Source organism: Phoca vitulina, unplaced genomic scaffold (assembly GCF_004348235.1).
Source record: "Phoca vitulina isolate PV1807 unplaced genomic scaffold, GSC_HSeal_1.0 scaffold56, whole genome shotgun sequence".
Lineage (NCBI taxonomy): Eukaryota > Metazoa > Chordata > Mammalia > Carnivora > Phocidae > Phoca > Phoca vitulina.
This window is the reverse complement of record NW_022589759.1, coordinates 1,083,946-1,108,824: the sequence shown is the minus strand read 5'-3', so window position 1 is coordinate 1,108,824 and position 24,879 is coordinate 1,083,946. Positions and strand designations below refer to the sequence as shown.

Here is a 24,879-nt window from a genome sequence, read left to right as displayed (position 1 = left end):
GGAGGCTCATGGCAGACCCTCTGATGGCCTCCCCCTCCCCCCACAGGAAGCGCCAGTTGTCTCCCCAGTCCAAGAGCTCCAGTAAGATCACAAGCGTGCCCGGCAAAGCCTCGGACGCCGGCGCCGCGAGCACCGTGTCCGGCGGCAGCAAATCCGGGAAGGCCAGCACGCTGTCGCGGCGCGAGGAGCTCCTGAAGCAGCTCAAAGCCGTGGAGGACGCCATCGCGCGCAAGCGGGCCAAGATCCCCGGGAAGGTGTAGGGGCCCCGCGGGCCCGGCCCCCGCCGCAGTGAGAGACTCTCCTGTTTTTATAACTAGTGTGAGCACAGCCGTCTTGGATTTTGAAGTTAACGTCTCATTTTGGCTGTGAATCTTTTTAAAAATTAAAAAAGAAAAAAAAGTTTCTCAGCTGGAAAAGAAGCCACACACGATGAAGATGATGCTGAATCCCAGTCTTCTCCCGACCAGACCAGACTGAACCAGCCCCATCCCAGAGCAGAAGTCCCGCCGGACAGGCAGGCAGGCCGGCGGGCCAGCGGCAGGAGCGAGGACGCGGCCCCAGTTTTATGTAAATGATCAGTCCCGGGCGCCCAGTCCCGCCTGCCCGCCTTCCCTCCCCGCTGCCAGCCAGCCTGCCCTGCGTCCTGTCCTCCGCACGCGCTCCTTCCCGGCCCGGGAGCGCCCCATGCTCCTGAGCAGCCTCCTCCCCATCCCCGCCTGGCCCCAGGGTCAAAAAATAGATATATATTCTTGACTGAAGTCCGATTGGGAAATATTTCCTGTCTTTTATTTTAAGCATCAGATTGTTTTAGTTGATTTAAAAAGGAAAAAAAAAATACAGAAAAGACCAAAAAAAAAGGCTGAGGGTGTTGTTGGGCGTCTGTGTAATGTGGAGGGTCTTTTTTTGAGGGGTCTCCTAAAATAAAGTATTTTGATAAGCAGCCGTCTTGCCCTGGTGGTGGTGATTCCGTGGGCCTGCTGTGCCGGCGGCCACGGCGGGCAGAGGCCCTGATCAGAGATGCCCTTGGTGCTGCCGGCGCGGGGCCTCTGCCCCCCGGCCCCCGTGGGCAGGGCACCTTGTGTCCTCGTGGTGGGCCTGGGCCTGGCGGGGCCTCCTGAACCCCGGAGCACCTCCCGCTCGCGCCGGTGACCTGCTTTCCCCGAAATGGGTGCCCGAGCGGAGAGGCCGGGAAGCACGGTCGTCGGGCTAGGCCGGCCCCCGGCCCCAAAGCTGGTGTGGACGCAGGCCCCCCCGTGTGCGTGCAGGCTGGCCTGACGAGTCCACAGCCTGAACCAACTCTCCCCCTGCCCAGTCTGGTGGAAAGAACATTCGTGGAAAGAACACTCCGTGCCATACATCTGGAAAAAGGAAGCCCTCTATTACTTAATGGATCCTCAGGCATGTTGGCGCTCCAGGGAACATGATGGCTGAGATCCTGGCTGTGGTTAACATGCAAATAGTGGGGAAAATTAAGGGCCGTCCCTCCAGTTCCACGTCTGTCCGCTAGACTGCCCCCCATGTCCAGGTCCAGTCTTCACAGCTTGAGCAGCCCTGCCACGTGACACATGCTGAGCCACCCCACCCCACCTGCTTGCCATTCTCCCACCCAGGGCCTTTGCACATGCTGTTTCCTGTTCCTGGAACTCTGACCTGACAACTACTCACACTAACTCTGGCAGCTCAGGCCAGCCCGCCCCATCCCTTCAGGCCTTCCCATACTCCTTGCCCAACCACCTGGCTCCTGCTGACGCCCCCCAGCCCCCACCGCGGCCTCCCTCTCTCTTGAGTGGATAAAAAAAAACAAAACAAGGGTTTTTTATTTTGTAATTCTTGTCGCTCAAATGGGAGATACAGTCTCCAACGTCATGAGTGAACACATCAGGCTAATGCGGCAGCTCATTTGGTGAAAGTGAAGTTTCTCTGGGTTTCTCTTTGGTCACTCACAGCACCCGGCAGGGCTCCTGGCCTCCCCCCGCCCCTCCCCCACGCGCCCAGCTGCCCAGCTCCCCCCAGGGACAGTTGCCCCCCCCCCCCCCCAGGGCTGCAGGCCGCCTCACTCAGCAGGATGCTGACAGAGGCGCGTGGTCCAAGGGGCATGGTTTGAGGGCGGGGCCTTCCGGGACACCGCCTCCGGGACTCCCTCCAGCCTTCCTCTGGTGGCGCCTTTCCAGTCTTGCCCAACCCGGGACTTCTGTGCTTGCCTCAGCCGCCCGCAGGAATGAGGTGCCGCCTGGGCCCCCGCCCTGCATCCTTCCGGCCTTGGCACCGCCTGCCGCGACCCCCGACCCCTGGGCCCTGCCCCTGGTCCGCTCAGCCAGTTCTCCCCCCACCCCAACCCCCCTGGGGACCGCTGTGGAGCCGCGAGGGGCGGTGGTGCCGGGAAGCGGAATGGGCGCGCAGCCTGGTCCCAGGGTTCCTCTGCCGAGCGCAGTGCCCACCCATGGGCTGTTCTGGAAAGGCACAGAAAATGCGGAAACTAACCCCCCATGGGGGGCTGGCTGGTCAGGGCGCCGCCGTGCTTGCCCAGTGCATCCAGCTGCGCCCCCGCGGGAGGAGACCCGCCAGGCAGCCGCAGCCGAAGTGACCATTTATAGCCGTTTCATTTCATAAATAACACCCATGTACGTGTGCGGCCAGACCCCCCCAGAAAAGAAGGCGAGACCACTGCGCGGCGGGCATCTCGCTCCCTCGGCCTCCAGGCTGGGGTTCACCTGCCAGCACCCCGCAGCTGGGGCCCTGTCACCCCGTTTTACTCCCTGGGTAGCCAGGCTCGTCCCTCTTGCCCTCGTTCCAGCGTATTTGTGGACCAGCTTGGCGCCACCACACCGCCGCCCCTGCCCTCAAGGGGCTCACGCTGCCTCCTGGGGGGACACAGGAGAGACTGGAACTCACCCTCCCGAGACAGGGAGGCGGCGGTCAGCCCGGCCTTGGGAGGGGCTTCCTGGTCCTCCAGCATCCGCCCTGTAGAGGGGGTCCTGGGCTCAACTGTGTATCCCCCAAAATACGCCAAAGGTCTGGCCCCCGTCCCTGTGGAGAAATGAAGGGTCTTGGCAGATATAATTAAGGTAAAGATCTTGAGATCGTTCTGAATGAGGTGAGTGTCCTTAGGAGACACAGAGCAGGGGAGACAGACACGAGGGAGAGGCCCCGTGAAGACAGGCAGGGGTCGCAGCAGCGTGGCCACAAGCCAGGGGACTCAGAATCACCAGCAGCCCCCGGAAGCAGCACGAGGTGGGAACGGTCCTCCCTCGGAGACCCCAGAAGGAATGGACCCTGCCCACAATTTGATTTCAGACTCTGGCCTGCAGAACTGTGGCGTCCTCAGTGTATAGTACTTAGTGATAGCAGCTCTAGCAAACTAATGCAGGGGGTGGTGATCTCCCCATTGCAGGAGGTATGCAAGCAGAGGGCTGACGACCAGGGACCAGGGCATTGTAGGCAGGAGCAGCCCTGAGGACTCAACGCATCTATCCATCCATCTGTTGGGAAGGAGCATTTCCTCCAGGCCAGTGACGACAGGGTCTCCTCTAACCCTGTCCTGCTCCCCGGAGGGAGAGGGGCACAGGGCAGCCCACTTGCATGTACAGACACCTGCAAGGACCCCTGCCCAGAGTCACACCTGGGAGAGCCCTGCTCCCCCAGGGGGTCTTCGTGTCCCTGGAGACTTAGGGAATGGTGCGTATCTGGCCACTCCCCTGCCCTCAGACCCTCATCAGCTGGGGGATGCTTTAGCCTCTGATAGGAGAAACCGGGACACACAGGGCCCTGTGTCTCAGGGGTGGCCAGGGGACCCAGGGAGCGGCGTCCAGAGCTCCACCAGATGGCCTCCAACTGTCCCTTTCGGGACAACCAAAGTGCCTGGACCGTCGCCCCGCAGCCCCCTGCAGCCCCGAGAGGGACTTCCTCAAATACAGCTTCTCGGGGTGCAGGCACTTTAAAGTTTCCAAGGCATCCTCACCCACATCTCTGGCTTCTAGAGTGAGGTTTTGTTGAGTGAATCCACAGAAACCCAACCCAGAACCTGAAGACACTGGCCGGCCCCCAACTCCCGGAGCCTCTTCCGGACTCTCTCTCACCTGCGCAGCGGCAGGCAGACATGGGGCCCCTCCTGGACCGTCTCAGATAGAAAAACGGGACCAAGCGCGTGTCCACAAGCTGGGGAACCAGCCCTGGAGGAGTTCCACGCAGCCCTGTGGACGAGCGAGCTGCCCCAGCGCCCCACTCACCGCACCAAGCAGCGGAACTTCCCCGTCCTAAGAAGCCGTGGGCTCCGTGGCTCCGTTTGCAAGGCGGCAGCCTGGGGCAGGGTCCCTCTGGGTGTGTGTGGGGGGTGGGGAGCGGAGGAGTGGGGGCGGGCATGGCCCGCCCCGGGGCAGGAGGAGGGGCCGGGGACCCACCGGGAGGGGAGGAGGAAGCAGCGCAGCCGGGCACTTCCCCAGGAGGAAGCTGCTCCGGATTTTCCCCAGGTGTGGCTGGAGGTATAAAGGGCACCTGGAGCCGGGCAGCCTCCAGGTCCGCAGCCTCCAGGTCCGCAGCCTCCAGGCCCGCAGCCTCCAGGCCCGTAGCCAGGTGCACCTGCCTCTCCGAGCCCAGCGCCCCTGCTGCGATGGTGAGCCTCGTGAGCCGCTGCCTCTCCCCACGCCCCCGCCTGCCCCGTGCCGCCGGCTCCCAAGCAGAGGAGGTTGGCACGGGGTTCAGGAAGCCCCCCAAATCTGGGGACAGGAGAGAGCCAGGGCCCAGGAGCTCTGGTGCTCTGGGGAGCTTGGGCTGAGGGTCAAATTTCCCTCTGGGCCTCAGTTTCTCCAACTGTAGAGGGAGGGCCGCACTCCATCGTTCCACGGGAAATAGGGCAAGGTGGGAGGGCAGGGAGGTGCCCCCTTCCCTGGGCACCCCCTGGCCTGACCACCCGATGCCTGTCCACCAGCTCCTACCTGGCCTCTTGCTTCTGCTCTGGCTGCCCGCCAGCCTGGCCCTCCATGGCCCCCAGCTCTGGGGGGGGCCCCACCTCCACGGGACCCCACGCTGCTACTCGGCTGAGGAGCTGCCCCTGGGCCAGGCCCCGCCCCACCTGCTGGCTCGAGCTGCCAAGTGGGAGCAGGCTCTGCCCGTAGCCCTGGTGGCCAGCCTGGAGGCGGGGGGCCGCAGAAGGCGGCAGGACGAGCCCCCCGCTGGGACCCAGTGCCCGGTGCTGCGGCCTGAGGAGGTATTGGAAGCCGACATCCACCAGCGCTCCATCTCGCCCTGGAGATACCGGTGAGGGCTGCGGGACTCCCCGGGGACAGGGGTCCCTGCTCTGTGGGGTGGGGCTGTTGCCTCCCCTCTCTGGGCCTCAGTGTCTCCCCCCCCCCCAGATGGGCCATCACCCCCAGGCGGGGAGGGCGGGCCGCAGTCTGCAAGATTGCAGCGCGGCTCCATCCCCAGGGCTCCCCGGGACGATTCTGAGGTCCACACTTGAGCCCCTGCAGGGGTGGCTGGGCCCGGTGTCAGGGGTGGGGGGGCAGTGGGGGGCACGATGAGCCTCACTAGTGGGGGCCCCGTGCCACCCGCCCCGCAGCCTCGGCTCACGTGGGCCAGGAGCGCCCCGAGCACGAGGGGCGGCCGGGGGGCTGCGGGCAGGGGCCTCACGCCGTCTGTCCCCGCAGCGTGGACACCGACGAGAGCCGCTACCCGCAGAAGCTGGCCGTCGCCCAGTGCCTGTGCAGGGGCTGCATTAGCGCCAAGACGGGCCGGGAGACGGCCGCGCTCAACTCCGTGCCGCTGCTGCAGAGTCTGCTCGTGGTCCGCCGCCGGGCCTGCTCGCGGGACGCCTCGCGGCTGCCCACGCCCGGGGCCTTCTCCTTCCACGCCGAGTTCATCCGCGTGCCCGTCGGCTGCACCTGCGTGCTGCCCAGGTCGGCACAGTGACCAGCGGCCTTGGCTGTCTTCGCCGGACGCACTGGACGTCGGGGTCTCTACGAAGAGGGCCCCTCCTATTTATGCGTATTTATTGGTTATTTATTTGCCCCCTGGGGCCCCCGGGCAGGAACCGAGGCTCCAGGCCTCGGGGTGAGGAATGACGGTGGAGACCAAGCAATGGAAGAGCGGTGTCCCTGGGGCCTGTGGGGGCACTGTGTGGGTCACGCCCATCTCGAGACTCGGTTTACCCTTTCTGCACAGACAGTTGGGATAGAAGGGATCGTTTTATTCATCTAGAACTTCTTAAACGAAAGGTGTTCTGACGTCCCCTCCGTGTCTGTGGTTCCCCGGGCTGCCCTCACACGCTCACGGGCCCCAGGCTGGTCCCGGCCCTCAAGCTTCCTCTTCCCAGCAGCCCCCCAGGAACAAGTACCCCTGTATTTCTAAAACACCTATTTATTTTAAGTGTAAAATGTGTTGTTTAATTGACATGCCCCCAGAGCACAGCGTCGGCCGGCAGAGGGCAGTGGCTGAAGGCACCCTCCTTGCCCTCACCCCTGCCTGGCCCTGACACCCAGCTGGTCCTGCAGGGGCGGCCGCTGGCCCTAGATTCTGCGTCCTTCCAGAAATGTCTGTGCATGAACCCCGAGGGCAGCCAGTGTGCGAGACGTGTGTGCCCTGCGTGCCCTGGCGGGTTTCACCTGCCGACACCTCTGGCCGTGGCACCGCGGAAGGGCTGGGCTCCCGGTCTGGCCAGGATGCGGGCAGGCCCTCCTCCACCAAGGGGACCTACCCCGCTTCCCCACGGCTGGGGGTGTCGCCTCGGGGGGACATGCCTGTGCAGCCCACCGTCCCCCTCCAAGTGTCTGAGTGTCCCCCTCCAGCCCCAACAGACACCCAGGCCGATCCGAAGGCCGGTCTCGCTGCCTGGATGCCCTGGGGGCTTCTGCCCCCAGCACTGACCTGGCCGGCCAGGCGCCCCAGCCTCTGGACCCCCCCTGCAGAACGCCCGGGATCAGAGCCCGTGCAGTTCCAGCGAGGCAATGACCCCCCTTTGGAGACTCAGTTTCCCCAGCCCATCTAAGGACAGTTTTCAGCACCTCCCTGCCTGACCAGCCATTTCCACCCCTGATGAAGGCCTACTGTGTGCAAACAAGCGCCTGGGAAGGGGGGAGGAGTGACCTTTGTCTGGGGTCTGAAGGACACTTTCGTCAGCACGTGACCGAGTTTCCACCATGTGGCTGGCTCTGAGGGCAGAGCCCCACGGGCCACGGACACCACCGGGGACAGGGAGGGGGAGGGGCTGCACTTCCAAACCGAGGGTCCAGGAGGCCCAGCAGCCACGGGCCAGAGGCATCCCTGTGGCGGCACTGACTGGCGTGGTGCGGGTGGCGTCCATCCTGGGCTGTGGGAGCCTGGCGGTTTGGCAGTGGCCCTTCGGGATGGGCAGGTGGGGAGGCAGACAGGGCGAGAAGAGGCCCATCCAGGATTTATGCTGAAGGAGGACCCGGATTGGGAGTGGGGTGCACGCGGAGAGTCAGGAGCCTGCTCTCTTTGGTTTATTTTGGGGGCTACATGGCGGACAGCTGGAGACGTGGGTCACACGACCTCGTCGATCACTGGGACCGGGTTTTCCTGGGGGCCACCAGAAACGCCCGCTGCACCTGCTGCCTCCTCCTCGCTGGGCTTCTTTCGGGCCTCGGCTGGGGGCCGGGGCGGGGGGTTGCTGGGAGGCTGCTTGATGGTGCCCCCCACCTGCGGCCGCTCCTTGGGCTTGGGCTCGATGGGGATCCACTGCTCTCCGCGGACAGCCGCCTGCAGGATATGGAGGGGCTGGATGGATAGGGCCTCCCAGAGGCCAACTCCACCCCCGCACCCTCTTCCCCCCAGCCCCTGGGAACTGGGCAGGACCCACGTCTGAACCCACCAATTCCGGAGTGACAGCCAGGACCCCAGACCCAGCTGCTTCACTCTCCGGGCAGGACCCCACAGTGGGGGGAGGGCAACCTGGAGGCCCTTCAGGTGAATGCTCCAAGACCAGGCCTCCCCCCACCCCCCACGCCCCCACAGGGACTAAGGCCGGGACAGGACGTGAGACCACAGGGTGGGAGTGGCCCACGGGGGCAGCCAGCGAGGGCAGGGGGCCTCCCTGGGGGCACCAGCCACAGCAGGCTGGGGAAGAGAATGGGGTCTCGCTGGACGCAGAGCCCTCGGCGGGCTGGGAGGGCTTGGGAACGTGTTCTTTTCATCTGTACCCCACAATCCTTGATAAAAAAGTGTGACATCATGTCACTTATGAAGCAGAAGAATAAAATGAACATCTGTGGTCCCACCTCCTAACTTAAATAGTAGTATATCTACCCTGAAGAGGAAAACTATACAGTGGATCCGAGAGAGTGCAGAAAGACACGGCTTACGGGCAGAAAAGGGCATCTGTAAAAGGCACAAACCAGAGGGCAAACAGACAAACTTCTGTTCCGCCCAGGGAAGGATTTCACACACAAAGTTGACAGACCCCTCACTGAGGCGGAGAAAGTATTCAGGGTCTGAAATTCACTCCCAGAACATTCATGAGATTCCTGCAAGTTAATACGGAAAAGACAAAAGCCCCCTCGAAAGATGGGCAGTTCTAAGAGAAAGCTCAGACACGCAGCGGAGGGAAGCAAGTAGGACCCAGCAGCCCGGCCAGCCTGAGGTGGGGGGTGGATGGTCGGAGGGTGCAGGGGCTGGACGCAGGTGATGCCCCCCGCCCCCCGGCACCTCGCAACCACACGCAGGAAGCCACAGAGCGAACAGACAGGAAGGGCTCCCGTTGGGGGACCGGCAGGCGGGTCACCAAGGAGTGAAACGGCTGGGCCCGTAGGCATTCAGAGCACAGACAACATGCCGCCCCTTTAAGAACACGCACAAATGGAAGGATGAACATCCAGCGCAAGAGAAGCATGAGCATCTGGCCCAAAACCTGTGCCCGAGACTTCCGCCCATGCCATCCTTCCCCAAGTCGGCCGGCCTTTCTGTGAAGACCGGCTGACGTGCATCCTTGCCGCGGGGCCTTTGCATGTGTCCCAACTCCGGGAGGGCCCAATGGGGCAGCTTTGGAAAACATTCACGTGGCATCTGTACTGTTAACGTGCTCCCCAGGAAGTGCTCCCAATGGCACCCCAAGTTAGCTAGGATGGGTAGGATAAGAAAAGTATGCCAAACGGATCCCAATCGGGTTGGGCCTTGGCTGGCCGTGTGACCCTGGGCCAGCCACGTCACCTCTCTGACTTTCCACTTCTTGGTCTGCAAAGCGGGGCCGAGGCGCAGATAAAGGAGTGAGCACACTTTACACATGCAGCGAACGGTGGCCACGGAGTCAGCGACTCCGTCACGGCACGAGCAAGGACACAGGCTGCAGAGCTGGCTTTGGGGACGGAGGTGGCAGGGTCCCTCGGGGCTAGCCACAGAGGGTACCACTCACCAGCAGATAGATGCTGCTCGCGATGGCCAGGCAGGCTGTCCCCAGGATGGTGGCAAGCAGGAAGCCAGCAGGTACCGACAGCCTGGGGAGGGGGGCAGGGCGGTCAGGAGGGGTCTGCGGCCCCGGGACCCCCAGGACCAGACAGACCGTACGTAGTGTGTGGCCCCCAGGACCCCGGCTGGAGGACACGCCCAGTCCTGCAAAAGGTTGGGCTTCCACGCTTGGGCCCTTGGAGCTGTCCTCTTTGCTTTTATTTGAACCTTAACAACTCCTGGGGTGCTGGCGCGTGGCCCCCACCCACCACGCCAGGAGGAAGCTCACACGTCCGCCGAGGCCCGTGGGCGTTGCGGCCTCCCTGGCAGGAACCAGCAGGCGCGTGCACAAGGCAGGGAGCAGGGCCGCCCAGGTGAGCCTCGTCAGCCCCCGACTACTCCTGATTAAGTCCTAGCGTTGCCGTGAGCCATTACGCAGCACGAGGGGACAGAGCAGGTCTGGAAGCGTATCTGGGCGGGGATGGGGCTGACTTGATCCAGGCGGTGGGGAGGGTTTATGCCAGGGCTGTCCTGGTCCTCAGGGGGCCGCGGGGGGCAGGGGGGCTCACCCAAGGTGCAGGAAGGCCCGGATGTAGTAGTTCCTGGTGAGAGGTCCGAACACCTTCAGCACTTTGGTCATATACTTCTGTCCACTAGGCAGAGGGAGAGGGAAGACAGACTGTATCCTACTCAGCAGCGCCCCCCGTCCCCCCCAGAGCCCCCCCCGGCTTCTTCCCTCCCAGAGACCGAGGGGCCACGGCGGCTAGGCGGGCTCCGGCCTGTTTGCCCAGGAGGGCGTCTGCAGCGTCAGAAGGAGTGTCCTCGGCCCCCAGGCAGAGGTGGGGGACTCACCATCTCTCCATGGTGGATCCCTTTCTTCTCTTCCCCCGGGGGTACTCCAGCAGGCAGACGAACACGCCTGCGCCACTGAACGTGCCGTTAAGGAACAGCCGGGCTCAGCCTGGAGGCCAGGGTGAGCCCCCTTTGCTGACGAGAAAACGGGTGCAGCTGCGTCCTGGAGGTCAGACAGCTGGGAAACAGGTTCCAACAGGTCTGGCCACTCTCCTGCCTGCTGGCCTGTCACAGCTGGGCCACAGGGGTTCAGCCCACTCCCGGACAGATCCCAAGCCTGCCCAGGGGGACAGCTGATAGAAGGGGGGCACAGAGGGCACCCCCAGAATTCCCGAGGCCTCAGTGCCAGCCTCAAGGCCAGTCACTCCCCTGCTCCAAGCCTTGGCTTCCCAAACTGCGACTGAGCCCTATCCTGCCTTCCCCACGGCTGCGGGGCGTCTAACGGGCCCAGGGAAACTGATGTGCCCCCAGGGGCAGCCGCGTCCCCACCCCGATCTGAGCAGCACTCCCCCCGTCCCGGGGTCTACCCTGGCAGGATACATGGAGTACACGCCAAAGTACCACTTGGTGAACTGGCCGGCAGTGGCCACGATGCCCCCCATGATGAGGACTGTGGACAGAGGAGAAGCAGGTTAGCAGGAGTCCCCCACCCCCAGGGGGATGCGCCCCCACCCCAGCCCTCTCCGTGTGCTCCGCCCCCGCGCGGCGAGGCCAGCAGTCGGCCACAGATGCCCACAGACGCTCTGCAGTGGGACAACGCGCTTGCCCGTGCGGGGGACACAGGCGGGGGGAGCCCTAGGAAGCAGCACGTGAGCTGGGTAGTGAGCCGGGCAAGGGGCTGAAGGAGCAGCTCGCGCGCGGACGGAGCCGGGACCGCGTCCCAGCAGCTGCCTCGGAGCCCGGAGCGGGCAGGTGGGACTGGTCTTCACCCCGGCTGCCCGCTCTGCGGGGCTCTGCGGACGCCTGGCCATTTGGAGTGTTTGCTTGCCGTGTTTCGAGATGACATTATTTGTCCGTGTTTCTGGGGACAGACGATCTCTCCCGGCCGCACGGTGCTCCCGCTTGTCCGACTGTCTCACCCGGACCCCGCCATCAGGTACCGATACGCCCAGGTCCTTCCTGTCAGCTAGTTCGAGCCTGTCAGGTGCTGCCCCCTCTGGGTCTTTTCTCCCCAGAAATTATTTTGTTACAACTTTTTCTATTGCGGTAAAATATCTGTAACATGAAATGTTCCATTGTAGCCATTTTGAAGTCTGAGGTCCTAAGTCCAGGCACACCCCTGTGTGAGCATCCCCAGAGCTTCCAGCAATTTCTCCAGCTACAATTACGTGAGCTCGGTGACTTTGGGAGGTGCTCCCCCACGTGCTCCGCACCCACGTCAAGACTCCCCCCAGCCCGCGAGCCCCCCGCGCCCCTGTGCCCAGCCTCCACTCATCAATGCCGTCCACGCGGTGTTCTGCGTTAGTGATCAGCCGCCAGGGACTGACCTGCTCTCCCGTTTTTGGGACATTTCCATCGCTTCTGGTTTTGCGTGATTACGAATGAGCCAATACAGCTGGGTTTCTAATACTTCCACCAGCCTGACAGGAAACATCACAGGTTACCGAGCGCAGCTGACAATGTGAACTCTGTTTCTCCTTAACAGGTGTTGGTGTTGCTTTTCCCACCTCCTGCTAACAGGCTCAAACTCTAAGTTCTCAACTTTCTCTTCCTGGATCACGTGTGGACTTCAGCTTCACCTCAGCCCCAAGCCGGGCGCGCCATGGTTGATTAATTATTTACTGTCGGTGCTTATTCCCGAAGGCCCCCTCCTCGTGGCCAGGCCTGTCTGCTGGACTCGGCGCCCCCGGCTGACGGGCATCCTTCGGGGGTTCCCCCCGGGCAGGCCTGGCAGCAGCCCGCCAAATGAGTTGGCCTGGGTCCTGACCCCACCCTTCCTCTCCGCACCTAAGATTTCGTTCCCTTGCCTTCTGGCAGCTGCTCTAGAGAAATCTGTAGTCTGATGCCAAGCCACTTTTCCCCTCTGGCAAATTTTAAGATTTTCTTTAATGGTCTCTAATTTGATTACCGTGTGTCCTAAAAGGGATTTGTTTTCCTTTATTCTGTAAAGGACTCTGCTTTCTTTCAATCTGAGATTTCTCCATTTCTGGAAAATGCTCACCCATTATCCTTTTGTATTGCCTCCCGGCATTCACCCTACAGAGCCCTGATTCTCACCTCTGCACCTGCTGCTACCCACGGGGAGGGTCTCCCCTGCCCCCCACTGTCCACGGGGCAGGTTTCTCCCCTCCACTCCTGCCCACAGGGTGCCCCCCTCCCCTGCACAGGGCTCAGCTTCTCTTTAATAACCCCCCCATCTCTGTGTCTGGGCTGCGTGCTGTGAGGTTCCCTGAACCCCATCTTCCATTCCACGAATCCTCTCGTCTTTACAGCATGTTCAATTCATCCATTAACCTTTAATGACTTTTCTTCCTTGACGTTCTGCATTAGTTCACTTTTTGCACTGTCCTGTTTTGGTGTATAATTCTCTGCTCCTTTCACTCCTGGAGCAGTTTGGAACATACTGGTAGGCATCGACGTGTGCTCACGTTCTCAGGTCTTCCAGACGGCTCGGCCGCTCTGGCTCTGTCATGGTGTGAGCAGGTCCACCCCAGGCGGCGTGCTTCCTCGGGGCGGGGGGGTGGTGGGGGGTGGTGAGCAGACAGCTGGCAGGGTCAGGCTTCCTGCGGCCCCAGGGAGCAAACGGCCTTGTAGACAACTTTCACGTTTGCCTCTGCTGGGGGCTTTGGGGTTTCTCCAGGCCTGGGCCCAGTGCATGGGAATCTCTGGCACAGGGTAGGGGACATTAGGCCCTTCCCCACACACAGCACGGGCCTGAGTTTCCACGGTTTTGCCTTGTCCCGGACTTCTTCAATCCAGCTCTGGCTGCAGGTCCCAAGTGTCCTTGGAGGGGACCATTTCCTACTCTGTTTCTTGTGCAGGTGGCCTTCCCCAGCCCGGTCCAGCCATGCAGCCCAGCTTCGCCTGTTTCCACGCAGAGGCCCCCACATCCCACCAGGTAAGAGCCTGAGCCCCTTCCTTCAGCCCAGATACACCACCTTAAAACCTCACTCTGCTTTTCGGCTAGCAGATTTCCTACCGGTGGTGCTGAGCTCTGGTACATATTAACTTTTTTTATTGGCTGGTCAGCATCTGGGGGAACTAGAAGAGGAAAGGGAGGTGTTCTGCATTCAGCCAGCTCACTTGTGTTTGGGTGCGTGACTTCCCCATCCCGAGCTGCAGTGTTGCCGCCTGCCCTCAGCAGGAGGGGGGCAGACACCACTGACTCACCAGGAAGGCAGGAGGACTGGTCCACTGCCACCAAACGCTGACAGAACCCTACCACACACAGGACGCAGCAGCAACATGGAAAGATGAGGCCTTGGCTATTGTGGGGCTCATGGTCTTGTCAGGGGGAGCAGAAATAAACATCAAAACTAGAAGAGGGGGAAGGTGACTGAATGTCTGGGGCTACTCTCCACCTGGTGCTCTGGAAAGACGCCTCCAAGCAGGTGGCATCTTGAGCTGAGAAACAAATGGAGAAGCCAGCCAGCCACAGAGGCTTCAGCTCCGCAAAGGCCCTGCGGTCTGCTCAGGAGATCCGGGCACAGAGTCCGTGCAAGGCAGGGAGCTGGAGGCTCAGGGCCCAGAGCAGCCCGAATCTGGCTTTTGGTGTGTGTACAGGAAAACCCCAGGAAGGCTTTCAGCAGCAGGTGCCAAGATCGGGTCAGATGGGGTTTCCCACAATAGAAAAATCTGTGGGGTGTGACTGTGGCTAGGGTCTCGCCAGGCCTGAGACATCCCTGGAGGCTGCAGTTTATACCCAGGAGAAAAGTCAGCAAGGGAGGAACCAGAGCAGGGCTCTGGGGGACCTTCTGACAAACAGTCTTATTTGATTTGACGATGGAGAAGGCGAAGCCCAGGCCCTGCCTTCACTGTCTGCACAGCGGACGTGAGAGAGGTGCGGGTCCCAAGGCACCGCAACTGTAGCCAAGGCCCGGCCGGCCGGCCTGCATGCAGTGGCCTTCAAAGAATGGGGTTCCGGGGCCTAGAACCCTCTACTTCCTGGGAGGCTGGTCTGCAGTGGACAGCCTGGGGACAGTGAGGAGCACCATGTGACCAACCCACTGAGTTCTTGGCCACTTGAGATGCCCAAAGCAAGGGTGACCTGCCTGGACATACAACACACCGCTAGACCCCGTGATCTAAAATGTGATCCAACAGTGTGGGGCTGGGGAGACTTTGCCTTCCCTCCCCAGGTGGCAGGAGGTCTCAAGGGGGTCCCAGGGGAATGGTGCTGGGCTAAGAGCCCCCCCTTGTCTGCATATTCCCCACTGGGCACAGGCCCTTCCTGGGAGTGGCAGGTCCCTGGAGGGGGACCAGGCAGAGCCTCTGGGCCCCCTCTTGACTCAGCTTTACCCCACCCAGTCCTGAGAGGTTCCTGCTTGTGAGTACCGAGCTGGGGTACACACCCCACTGCTCCCTAGTCAGAGCTCTTGAGCACGGTGGCAGGGTGACTGGGGGCCCTGCCACCCTTCCCCAGAAGCAGTCTCTCTGGGAGCAGAGCTGAACGCGGGTCACTCTGGGGGTTTCCAGCCACCTTATGAAATCCCAGATGCCCTTCTGTGCAACTGGGGGCTGGGCCCCACATGGAGAGTGCCTGCCACCCAGGGCCCAGGAAGAGAGGGAGGCCCTCCCCACCGCTGGGCAAAGCCCCCCCACTCCCGGGCAGCAGCCCCACCCCCCCACGGGCGTCCACTTGCTGGGTTTACCCAATCCCGGTGGGCAGTGACTCCCCGGAAACCACCAAGGACGAAACGCCTCTTCCCTAGCTGCAACTTCCTCTCTCGGTGGAGAGGTCCGGGCGGGCGTGGGGGAGCGTCGAGGGGACAGCTGGAGGGTGGGCAGGAGCCGGGGGACTGGTCTCCGAACCCTCCGCAGGCTAAGGTCCCTGACTGCCCGGCTGGCCGCAGCCCCCCCCCACCTCGAGCCCGCCCTGCAGCTGCAGGTCCCCAGCCCCGCCTTCAGTCCCCACTTCCCGGCCCGCAGCCCGACGTCTCGGCGCGCACTCACTCAGGCCGGAGGCCAGTGCCTGCTCGTTGGCCCACATGGCCCACTCGATCTGCCCCATGGTGGCGGAGGCGACCACAGCCCGGCGGGATCCCTGCGACACTGCGGCCCGCGTTACCGCCGCCCGGGGGCCCGCCCGCCCCCCCCCCCCCCCCCCCCCCGCCCCGCCTCCAGCGACCGGCCCGCCCCCGGCAGCCCCGCCCCCAGTGGCAGCCCCGCCCCGCCGGGCAGGTGGGTACCCGCTGGGGCCTTCCCCGTCCCGCTCTCCGTGAGAGCCGGGACCGAGCGTGGGGGCCCTGTCCGCCCCAGGCCTCCCTCCCTGGCGGGGTCCCCTGCAGGCCCAGCCAGCCCGCCTCCGGGCCCAGGCCCGGCCCACTTCCTCCTCCCCGCTCCTTCCGGGCACGGGAGCGGGAGGCCACCATTTGTGCCCCACTTCCCAAGCATCACCTGGGCTGATTCGGACCAGGGCGATCCCTGGAGGGCTGGGTCACACGGGGATCAGGCTGTGACTTGGAGGCACCCGCCTAAGAGGGCAGAGGCACCCCAGAACGCTCAGCTTCCAGACCAAGGATCCCACAGGCGGCAACAGGGGTTTCTCCCAAAAGAGGTGTGGGCAGGCTGGTTCCTAGATTTTAAAGGCCTAGACGGCCACACAATGGATGCCCCACAAGGGAACAAGGCGCCAGCACTCAGCACGAGGGACGGTGGCAGGCTCAGCCCCCACTTCCCCACCTGGCCGTGGCCTGGAGCAGGTGTGGCCGAGGTCAAACTGCAGGCAACCCTCTGCTCAGAGGAGTAACTCCTCTGGAGGACAGGATGTGCCAAGCTTCTGGGGAAATCCGGAACGCAGGAGTGCGTCCTTGTCATCTCCCCCCCCTCCCCGTCAGGATCATAGCCCAGCAGGTGCTTCAGCAGCAGCTGCCACGGCCACGGCCCTGACCCTGGGGGGAGAGGGACAGGGGTTTGGCCCAGGTGTCCACCTCCTCCTGGAAGCCTGCCTTGCATTGCACTGATGTTTCGGAAATGGGGAGGGGTGGCATTCCTGTGGTTTCAGGATCCAGAAACTTCTGGGCTGTGGGGAATCATGTCCTTAACCAGCAAACCCACTTCCCACCTTCTTTCATGGACAGGGACCTAGGGCCAGACCCAAACCACATCCTCACACCCCTCAGAGCCTCAGTGACGTCAGCCGCCGAACGTGGGTTGTGGCCACATGCTGAACCCTCGCTGTGTGGCCAGCAGTTGACAGGCAAGCGAAGGGGACAGAAGGCCGCTTTTTTGGGTGCTCTGCCCATACCCTCCCAGCCTCTCAGCGCAGGGGCCCCAGAGCGCGGGTGTCGGAAGCATAGAAGAACACGTCTGCCCCGGTCAGCCCAGCGGCCTTTATTCCCAGCAGCCCGCACGCTCCGTGGGTGCTGCTCGCCCACCGCCCGCTGGAGACACAGCCGGGGTCCTTCTGTAAGGAAACGTTCCATTTGTGCCGCATGCCTGAGTCTGGCAGAGGGACCATGGGGGCTATCTCAGGCTTGAAGCTTCTGTGGGGGGTCCCTGAGGTCTGCAGCGGTGACCTGTCCTCCGGCTCTGAGGAGGGGTGCCAACTCCCCGTCATGTCCGGCAGAGCTGCTGTTTGGGGCTATGGGAGTGGCCTCTGAAGGGGTGCCCGGCAGCTCCACACCGTCCAGCTCAGCGCCCGGAATCGGATCCCTGGCGCTCATACCCGCTCTCTTCTCAGCAAAGCACTGGGTGAGGCTGGAGCGAGGTGAGGCCCTTGGTGGGGGGCATTCCCGACGGCCTGGGCGCTGCACATGCTCACTCCTCTGACCCGCAGCCACAGCACGTGCTCTGGCCTGGAGCCCGGGGGCTAGCCCTCAGGCCCCAACAAGCACGGACCCGCCAGCCGCCACACCCAGCTCCCCAGTCCCAGCGAAGCGGCCCTTCTCCCAGCAGCGGCCGGGGCTCCCCTCGGGGAAGGCAGTCAAGCGGCTGGCTTCGGCAGGCCGTCTGGGCCCAGGAGGTGAGCGTGATGGTCATCCAGGATTTGAGGCCCAGGTCCCACCTGTCAAGATGGAGATAACGGGAGAGGCAGGTAGGTGCAGGTCAGAAGCTAACAACCCACGTGGTAACACCCTGACACCCTGACCGACACGGGGCACCCTGTTGCTTGACCTCCATCACCCAGACCCGGGGTAGACAGCAGGTCCCAAGTGGAAGGGAGAGACCATGGGCCTGGGGGCTCAGGTCACAGGAATTAGAATCAGACAGATCTCAGTGAAATGCTGGCTCAGGCATTCAAACAGGGATTCTGACCTGATCCTGTGTGGTGAGCCATAAAGGTCCCCAGGATCCCCAGCACCTGTGTGTCTCCCTAAGTCTGCCCCCTCAGCACAGGGAACACCACCCCACAATGCCAGGGGTCCTTAAACATCCACTTGCAGGGTAAGTGAGTGAATGGGACAAGCCACATTGTACTAAATGCTCTGAAAACCCAAAGGTAATGTCACTGCGTCTTCTGCTCCTACTCTTGGCAAGTCGGCTTCCCAGCCAACTGGGAAGATGGCAGCTGAAGGGAGCCCCTTCGCCTGGGGGCAGGCGGGGTCTGCGCCCGCAAGGCTGGAGGCGCCCCCCTCAGTCAGTGGGGCCGCTGGGCCTCACCTGGGTGGCAATGATGTACTTGACACCGCCGGGGGTGGGGTCCACGTCCAGCGCAGCTTTAAGCTCGTCCGAGAGTGGGACAGGCCTCACGGGCAGCCCTTTCAGAAACCTGGGGAAAGACAGGCAGGCAGGTCGGGAGGCCACAGACGGGAAGTGTGCAGACAGCAGATGCAAGACAGGAAGCAGACTGGCGGCTGCGGGGGTTGGGGGAGGGGGGCAGGGTTCTTCCAGGGAAATGCAGAAGCCCCGGAACCGGATGGGGATAACGGGAGAGGCAGGTAAGTGCAGGTCAGGAGCTAACAACCGTGTGTGGGCACAGCCCCGGGGCGCGCACTCCAAGGCTGCGCAAACACTAATGGTACGCGGTGTGGATGTGCCCTCGCACACTAAGTCCGGTACAAGTGAGCAAGTGCCTGGCGGGGTCACCAGGGACTTTCACTCCTCACCCGCGGCTCCCGCTTGGCCCGGGGAGGGGAACAAAGCTCAAGAAGGAAGCACCTCATGGGGCGCCTGCGTGGTTCAGGCGGTTGAGCAACCAAGTCTTGGTTTCAGTTCAGGCCACGATCTCAGGGTCCTGGGATCGAGCCCATGTCGGGCTGCGCGCTCAGTGGGGATCCTGCTTCTCCCTGTCCCTCTGCTCTCCCCCCCACGCATGCTCTCTCTCTCAAATAAATAACGTCTTTGAAAAAAAAAGACGAAGGCAACACCTCAGTCTGAGGGGGAGTCCACGGACACGCTCCCCAGGAAGCGAAAGCCTGCAACCCGCCCACGGGGTGACAAGAGCAATGAGTTCAGAGTCTCCCACAAGGACACCAACTGCCTTGGGGGCCTTCCTTGGTCACGGGGTCCGTCCACGGTGAGGAAGTCAGCCTTCCAGCCCCCACCCACCACAAGTCAGTGTTGCCCCAACGACAGTGACACATAAACCGACCCCACATACTCCCTGCACCCCTAGCAGGGAAGTGTCCCTGTGCTGAAACGACTGGAAGAGAGAAGTCCAAAGGCCCAGATGTCACCGCGAGGCGCGGGCGCCGCCCCCAGGAGCCATTACGCTGCATGGACCTGCGCGTGAGGCCACCGGGCTGACACGTGATGGTCACAGGAAGGCACCCTTGGGGGCACGCTGCGTGGGGTCCCTGCAGAGACTGAAACTCCCATGGGACCCCCATTCAGCACCACGGCCTCGCGGGCCACCGTCCCAGATCTCAGCGGGAGACCCTGCTCCTCCCTCCGCGCCTCCCAAATGTGGGGGACCCCCAACTCACTTGTCTCCGTTCGACTCGGGGGGGAAGCACTGTCTCACGGCAGCCACGAACTCAGGCACAGTGTCATCCAGGGCGAAGACCACGGCATTGGGGCCCGCATCAAACGTGTACGCCACCTGGAGCCCGCGCGGTCAGCGCTGAGTGTCTGCGGCGTGGCCGGCCCGGCTCACACGGAGACCCGGGGCTGCCCGCGGCCAAGCCGGGCCCAGGCGACCTGCCCTGGAGCCGCGGCACCTCTGCCCACCAGCTCAGGACCAGCGGCTTCACGTGCGGGCCACGCACCCCCGCGCCGGCCAAAAAACAAAGCGCCTGCAGACAGCAGGGGACAGCGGGAGCCGAGAAGCCCTGTCTCGGCCGGCTTGTGCTGGACCGCAGCCGGGCCCTCCGGCAGCTCTGGGCCCCAGGGCTGTCCCAGGGAACACGCCGCAAGTCTGGGGAGCCGGCAGAGTGGCGTCAGCCCCCACCTGCCCCCCCGCCTTGCCTTGGTCTGCCCGTGGTGGGCGTTGAAGCGGTGCACCAGCTGGACAATGCGCCTGGAGGTGTCGCTGAGGTAAGAGATGGGCGGGAAGGTGTCCAGGCAGGTGGCGTGGAACTGGTTGCTGTCCTTCATGGTCAGCTGGCCGAAAGCCTGGAAGTCCCGCTCCTGGACACAGCGGGTCATCTCTGCCATGCGCGCCGGCACTACCGATTCAGCCCGGAACTGCAAGGCACACTCCCGTGAGGTGCAGCCGCTCCCCCTGCAGGGCGGCCAGGGGCTCTGCGGGGGCTGAGCCGAACCGAGCAGCCGGGCTTCGGAGGACGCAGGCGGAGCCCGCCGCGCTGCGATGTGCAGGACGTGCCCTGGGCCACCGCCAGCCTTACCCTGAGCAGGGAGCTGGTCTCCACGCTGCTCTGCATGCCCGCGGTGCTGCCCATCAGCTTCTTCTCCGCGCTCACCTGCACCAAGAGAAATAGCCTGGACCCCACCCTGCAGCCCCCAGCCTGGAACACCCATCCCGTCCCATCCCTCCCCAACCACAGAGGTCGCCTCCCTGGGCAGACAGGGCAGGCCTGGGAACAGTAGCCCCTTTGCTGCGGGGAGTCACTCAAAGCTTAGCCAGGTGCCTCCACCACCCGGGGAGCCCACGGGCCAGGAGGAACCGCCCCCTCCCAGCCTCACTCACCACAAGTATGAGGACTCGGAGCTCGGGCCAGTGTGACTCCGGGGCCACCTGCCGGGCGATGCTGTCCTTCCCATCGGCCCGCTCCCCCATCTGCCACTCCACAAAGCCCCCATACAGGCTCCGGCAGGCACTGCCTGAGCCCCGGCGAGCCACTTCCGAGAGGTCACTCTCAACCCCGTAGACCCGCGCCAGGGCATATGCTGCAGGCACAGGGTGAAGGGCACAGGGGGCTCAGATGGGTGGGGAAGGGCTGAAGACTTTGAAAAGCCATGTGGAGCAGAGGCCAATGCAGAGGCCTGAAAAGTGGGCATGAGCGTGGCGGCTGGTAGTGCTGGGCGTCAGGGGGCAGGGCTGGGTCTGGCCAAGGGTCTATTGCCAGGATACAGAGCTGGGGGCCCACAAGGCAGGCTCTCTGTCCCCACCACTGCGTGTCCTCCTGGCCTTGCCAGTCATCGAGGGCAGCTTAAGCATGGGCACATGAACTGGCTGAGCGAGTAAGCATCACCCCTGGGGTTTCTGCTAGGCCACACCCGGTCAGCCCACCGCCTGCCACTGCGGTACCCAGCTTTGCCCCAGGTGGGGAGGGCCTATTGGAGAGTGAGCCAGCACAGAGGAAAGCGGAGCAGGGGTCTGGAGGGAGGGAGACAGGTTCCCAGGGAGCCTGCCGGAGCACCCGGAGCCAGCCAAGCCAAGAAACTGGCCCTATCTTAGGCTTAAGCAAGTTCGAGATGGGTTTCTGGCACATACAACCTAGAGGATTCTACACACAGAGCCCGGGGAAGATTTTAGCACTCGGGTCCCTGAAGGCTGCGAGCGTGTGAAGGGCTGCCTGCCGCGGCACAGCACCCTAGGGGCCCTGGGTCTCCTGTGGGCACCTGTGGGCACCCACCTAGGCAGGCGTAACCTGCCGCTGAGGAGGCCAGGCCCGCAGCCGTGGGGAAGTTGTTCACTGATGCGATGTGAACCTTGTAGCTGAGGCTGAGGGGCAGCGGGTCCTCATCACCGGCGCTCCTCCGCTTCCGGGCCAGGCGGCGGACTGAAGGGACGGGGGAGACGGTCACTGGGCAGAGTGGCCCCGACCTGCTCCTGGCAACTCACCTGCCATGAGTCAGGAAGAGGCAGCAGACTTTGTGCAGGCCTCTGCTCAGGGGAAAGCCGCAGACCCCAGCGCCAGACCCACACCCGGCTCCGGCTGCGCTAACAGGCATCCCCTCCCCCCCAGAAGGGGCCGGGCTGCGGTGGGAAGTCAGGGGAGCCAAGAGGCAGCAGCACCTTCTGTGCACTCAGACCCAAGCCAGAGTGAAGAAGGGACAGTGGCGTAAGGAACCAGCTTGGCCTGGCCCCAGCGCTGCACGTGTCCCTTGCGGGACCCCACTCACTCTCCCTTAGGCAGGCCTGGAGGCGGGGCTGCCCCACGTCCTCCTCCCGGCCATTCAGCCAAATCCGGTCCTCGGTGAAGTCCTTGCTGATGGCAGCTGTGGTGGTGGTTTTCAACTGAGAAAGAAAACACAGGCCACCTCAGGGGCGGGTGCCAGCTAAACAGCCCCCTCCACTGGGGACGGCCTTCCTATGACGGCCCTTCACGGTCACGCACTCAGGGCAGGGACGGCCTTACTGGAGAACAGGGCTGTTGAGGCCCGGCAGGCCAGGCCGGGCAGTGAGGAAGGCCCCAAGCCACGCAGCAGGCTCGGTGCCAGGCCTGGCCTCCAGCACGCAGGGTGCAGCCCACACTTTCATGGCCCACAGCAGAGCCCTGGGCATGGCTCCCGGAGGAAGGGATGCGGACCTCCAGGGGAGACCAGGGAGCATGGGAGTGCATGTGAAGAACAGTCCTAACGGGGTGTGTGTGTGTGTGTGTGTGTGTGGAACCGTCACTGGCTAGGGAGTTATTACTACCAATCCGATTGTCACACAAAAGGTCAACAGAACAAGTTTGGTAGATATTTGCTTTGGTGTTTAGTGCCAACCCATACTAACCTGGTCCTGGTGCAAGGTGACACTCAGAGAGGAGTTGATGGGTAGGATCAGGTCCTCATCTCGCTTTCCCCCTGGAACAAACAACCCAAGGCAAGGCCAGTCCATTTCCCAGCCCTGCAAACCAGCACGCTGTTGCCCTCACTCTTCCCCAGCAGTGCTCCCCAGTTACCCTCACTCCCATCCCATTGCTCCCCCATCTGCCAGGAGCCTGCTCTCTGCACTGGATACGTCCTCTTCTTGCTGTGCCCTCACCTTCAGGAAGTCCTCCTGGATTGCTCCCCACTTCACTGGGCTCCCACTCCCAGAGCGGAGCCGGAGGCCAGCCCATCCCCCTGCTTCAATGCTTCTGTTTAATCTTGTTTCATCCGTTCAACGAATTACCTTGGAGTGCCTTCCAGGCCCTGAGCACTCTGATGGTAAGGTTCTTGCCTCCCACACAGGAGGAGCCCTGGTTACAGAAACACCTCCAAGCTCTCTGCTCTCACGCCCTGGAGACAACGCGGGACCACCCCCACTGCTCGCACACCAGCGACAAAGGAAACCTTCGCGGAGGGGGACGTGGCGGCCCTCTCGGTGAAGCAGGCACAGCACATTGCACTTTCATGTGCGGTGCTGGGAGGGTGGACAGTTAAGGGGGTGGTGATGACTACCGCCTGGCAGGTGACCCATGACGGCACAGACACAGACTGGCACAAACATGCCCAGCTCATCTGGGACAAGAGTGCAGAAGCAATGCAAATGAGAGGAACAGCCTTCTCAGCAAATGCTGCCCCAATAAAGGGACATCCAGAGGCCAGGCGAGGACTGCAACCTGACCCCCGTGCCTTACACAGAGAAACAATTCAAGGTGGGGACTTAAATTTAAAACGTAAAACTACAAAACCTTTAGGCTGTAGGACCAGGCAAATTTGTCTGACTTGACACCAAAAGCATGACCCACTCATGGAAAAACTGACACACTGGAGTTCACCAAAACTTTAACAACTTCAGCTCTTTGAAAGACCCTATCAGGAGGACGAGAAGACAAGCTACGGAGTGGGAGAAAATATTGGCAAACCCCATGTCCAACAAAGGATTAGCATCTAGAAGATACCGCAAACTCGCAAAACTCCACAGTAAGAAAGTGCACGGTCCAAGCAGAACACGGACATGAGGACATGCAGGTTACAGGTAAGCAGGAGAGCAGGTGTTCAGTATCCCTGGCCCGAAACCCACAACCAGATGTCACCCCACCGATGAGAATAGCTCAAATAAAAGCTATTGACAACACCACCACAGGCTGAAGAGCTGGATCACACGGACATTGTTGGTGGGAACGCAAAGTGGGGTGGGAAGTTTTTCTTTATTTTTTTTAAGATTTTATTTATTTATTTGACAGAGAGACTCAGAGCACAAGTGGGGAAATGGCAGAGGGAGAGGGAGAAGCAGGGGCATCTGGGTGGCTCAGTCGGTGAAGCGCCTGCCTTCGGCTCAGGTCATGCATGATCCCAGGGTCCTGGGATCCAGCCCGAGTGGGGCTCCCTGCTCAGCGGGGAGCCTGCTTCTTCCTCTTCCTCTGCTCCTCCCCCCCACTTGTGCACGTGCACTCTCTCTCAAATAAATAAAATCTTTAAAATTTAAAAAATAAAAATAAAAAAACTAAAGTACGACTACCCTATGACCCAGCAGAGGCATTCCTGGACATTGGTCCCCAAAGAATGACAACTTGTATTCACACAAGCCCCGGTACAGTTTTGCAGCAGCTTGATTCACAGTAAAGCTCAACCTGGAAACAACCCAGCTGCTAAGGAACGTGTGGGACGTCCCCACCAGGGAACAGGACTCAGCCCGAAACAGGCCAGTAATGACGTGAGCAGTCGCCTGCACGTCTCCAGAACCACCGTGACAAGAGCCACTCCGCAGAGCTACATATGCTGTGATTCCGCTACCAGCGATCTTCAGACGAGAGCATGACAGACATGGAGAGCGGCCCAGCTGGCCAGCTGCGGGAGACCGAGGGAGCCCAGCCCCGTGCTGGACACTGTCACCGTCCCCGGAGGGGCTGGCCGTCCGCGTGGACACTGTCACCCCCCGTCCCGCCCCCGCGGGGCTGGCCGTCCTGCGTGGACACTGTCACCCCCCTGTCCCGCCCCCACGGGGCTGGCCGTCCGCGTGGACACTGTCACCCCCCGTCCCGCCCCCGCGGGGCTGGCCGTCCGCGTGGACACTGTCGCCAACCCCGTCTCGCCCCCGCAGGGGTAGACGTCCCGCGTGGGCCGTGTTCGGCGCCCCCGGCCGCGCACTCACAGTACTTGATGACCGCGATGTTGACCGGCGCGGTGCAGGTCACCGCCACCAGCGGCTTCTCAGAAGCCATGGCCCAGAAACGGCGAATTCAGCCCTCAGCGGCCAGCAGGGCCCGGCTCGCACCTCACCTGCCCTGCGATTGGCTCGCAGGGCCCCTCTGTTTCCCACGCCGCCCAATCAGCGGT

General features: G+C 62.6%; 4 protein-coding genes across 4 annotated transcripts in view; 2 read left to right on the top strand and 2 right to left on the bottom strand.

The window, feature by feature from the left end:
* The window catches only part of ZC3H18 (zinc finger CCCH-type containing 18), a 60,155-nt gene extending 59,215 nt beyond the window's left edge, over nt 1–940 (top strand). The window contains exon 19 of the mRNA XM_032389838.1: nt 47–940. Coding sequence (XP_032245729.1) covers nt 47–260 — 214 coding nt within the window. The 3' untranslated portion in view covers nt 261–940. The remainder of the gene's footprint in view (nt 1–46) is intronic.
* Nucleotides 941–4,909: 3,969 nt separating this feature from the next.
* On the top strand, nt 4,910–5,904 carry IL17C (interleukin 17C). The gene is made up of 2 exons (XM_032389798.1): nt 4,910–5,253; nt 5,643–5,904. The coding sequence occupies exons 1-2, from the start codon at nt 4,910–4,912 to the stop codon at nt 5,902–5,904; spliced, it is 606 nt and encodes a 201-aa protein (XP_032245689.1).
* A 1,493-nt stretch (nt 5,905–7,397) lies between these two features.
* Nucleotides 7,398–15,484, bottom strand: LOC116623014 (cytochrome b-245 light chain). The gene is made up of 6 exons (XM_032389848.1): nt 15,355–15,484; nt 10,783–10,852; nt 10,243–10,317; nt 9,960–10,043; nt 9,359–9,440; nt 7,398–7,710 (listed from the first exon to the last, which is right to left on the bottom strand). The coding sequence occupies exons 1-6, from the start codon at nt 15,410–15,412 to the stop codon at nt 7,495–7,497; spliced, it is 585 nt and encodes a 194-aa protein (XP_032245739.1). The 5' UTR covers nt 15,413–15,484; the 3' UTR covers nt 7,398–7,494.
* A 1,230-nt stretch (nt 15,485–16,714) lies between these two features.
* Nucleotides 16,715–24,816, bottom strand: MVD (mevalonate diphosphate decarboxylase). The gene is made up of 10 exons (XM_032389942.1): nt 24,695–24,816; nt 22,409–22,479; nt 21,811–21,925; nt 21,321–21,467; nt 20,432–20,631; nt 20,130–20,204; nt 19,750–19,968; nt 19,269–19,384; nt 18,004–18,112; nt 16,715–17,407 (listed from the first exon to the last, which is right to left on the bottom strand). Exons 1-10 carry the CDS (start codon nt 24,762–24,764, stop codon nt 17,327–17,329), a joined length of 1,203 nt encoding a protein of 400 aa, XP_032245833.1. The 5' UTR covers nt 24,765–24,816; the 3' UTR covers nt 16,715–17,326.
* Nucleotides 24,817–24,879: the final 63 nt, after the last annotated feature.

Coding starts and splice junctions, on each gene's coding strand:
- MVD (XM_032389942.1), bottom strand. CDS start 24,764: ATGGCTTCTGAGAAGCCGCTGGTGGCGGTGACCTGCACCGCGCCGGTC. Junction 21,926..22,408: donor TCACCTTGCACCAGGACCAG/GTTAGTATGGGT, acceptor TTTCTTTCTCAG/TTGAAAACCACCACCACAGC. Junction 20,632..21,320: donor GGCAGGTTACGCCTGCCTAG/GTGGGTGCCCAC, acceptor CTGTGCCTGCAG/CATATGCCCTGGCGCGGGTC.
- LOC116623014 (XM_032389848.1), bottom strand. CDS start 15,412: ATGGGGCAGATCGAGTGGGCCATGTGGGCCAACGAGCAGGCACTGGCC. Junction 10,044..10,242: donor GGATCCACCATGGAGAGATG/GTGAGTCCCCCA, acceptor CCCTCTGCCTAG/TGGACAGAAGTATATGACCA. Junction 9,441..9,959: donor CGGGCCTTCCTGCACCTTGG/GTGAGCCCCCCT, acceptor CCCCCTCCCCAG/GCTGTCGGTACCTGCTGGCT.
- IL17C (XM_032389798.1), top strand. CDS start 4,910: ATGCCTGTCCACCAGCTCCTACCTGGCCTCTTGCTTCTGCTCTGGCTG. Junction 5,254..5,642: donor ATCTCGCCCTGGAGATACCG/GTGAGGGCTGCG, acceptor CTGTCCCCGCAG/CGTGGACACCGACGAGAGCC.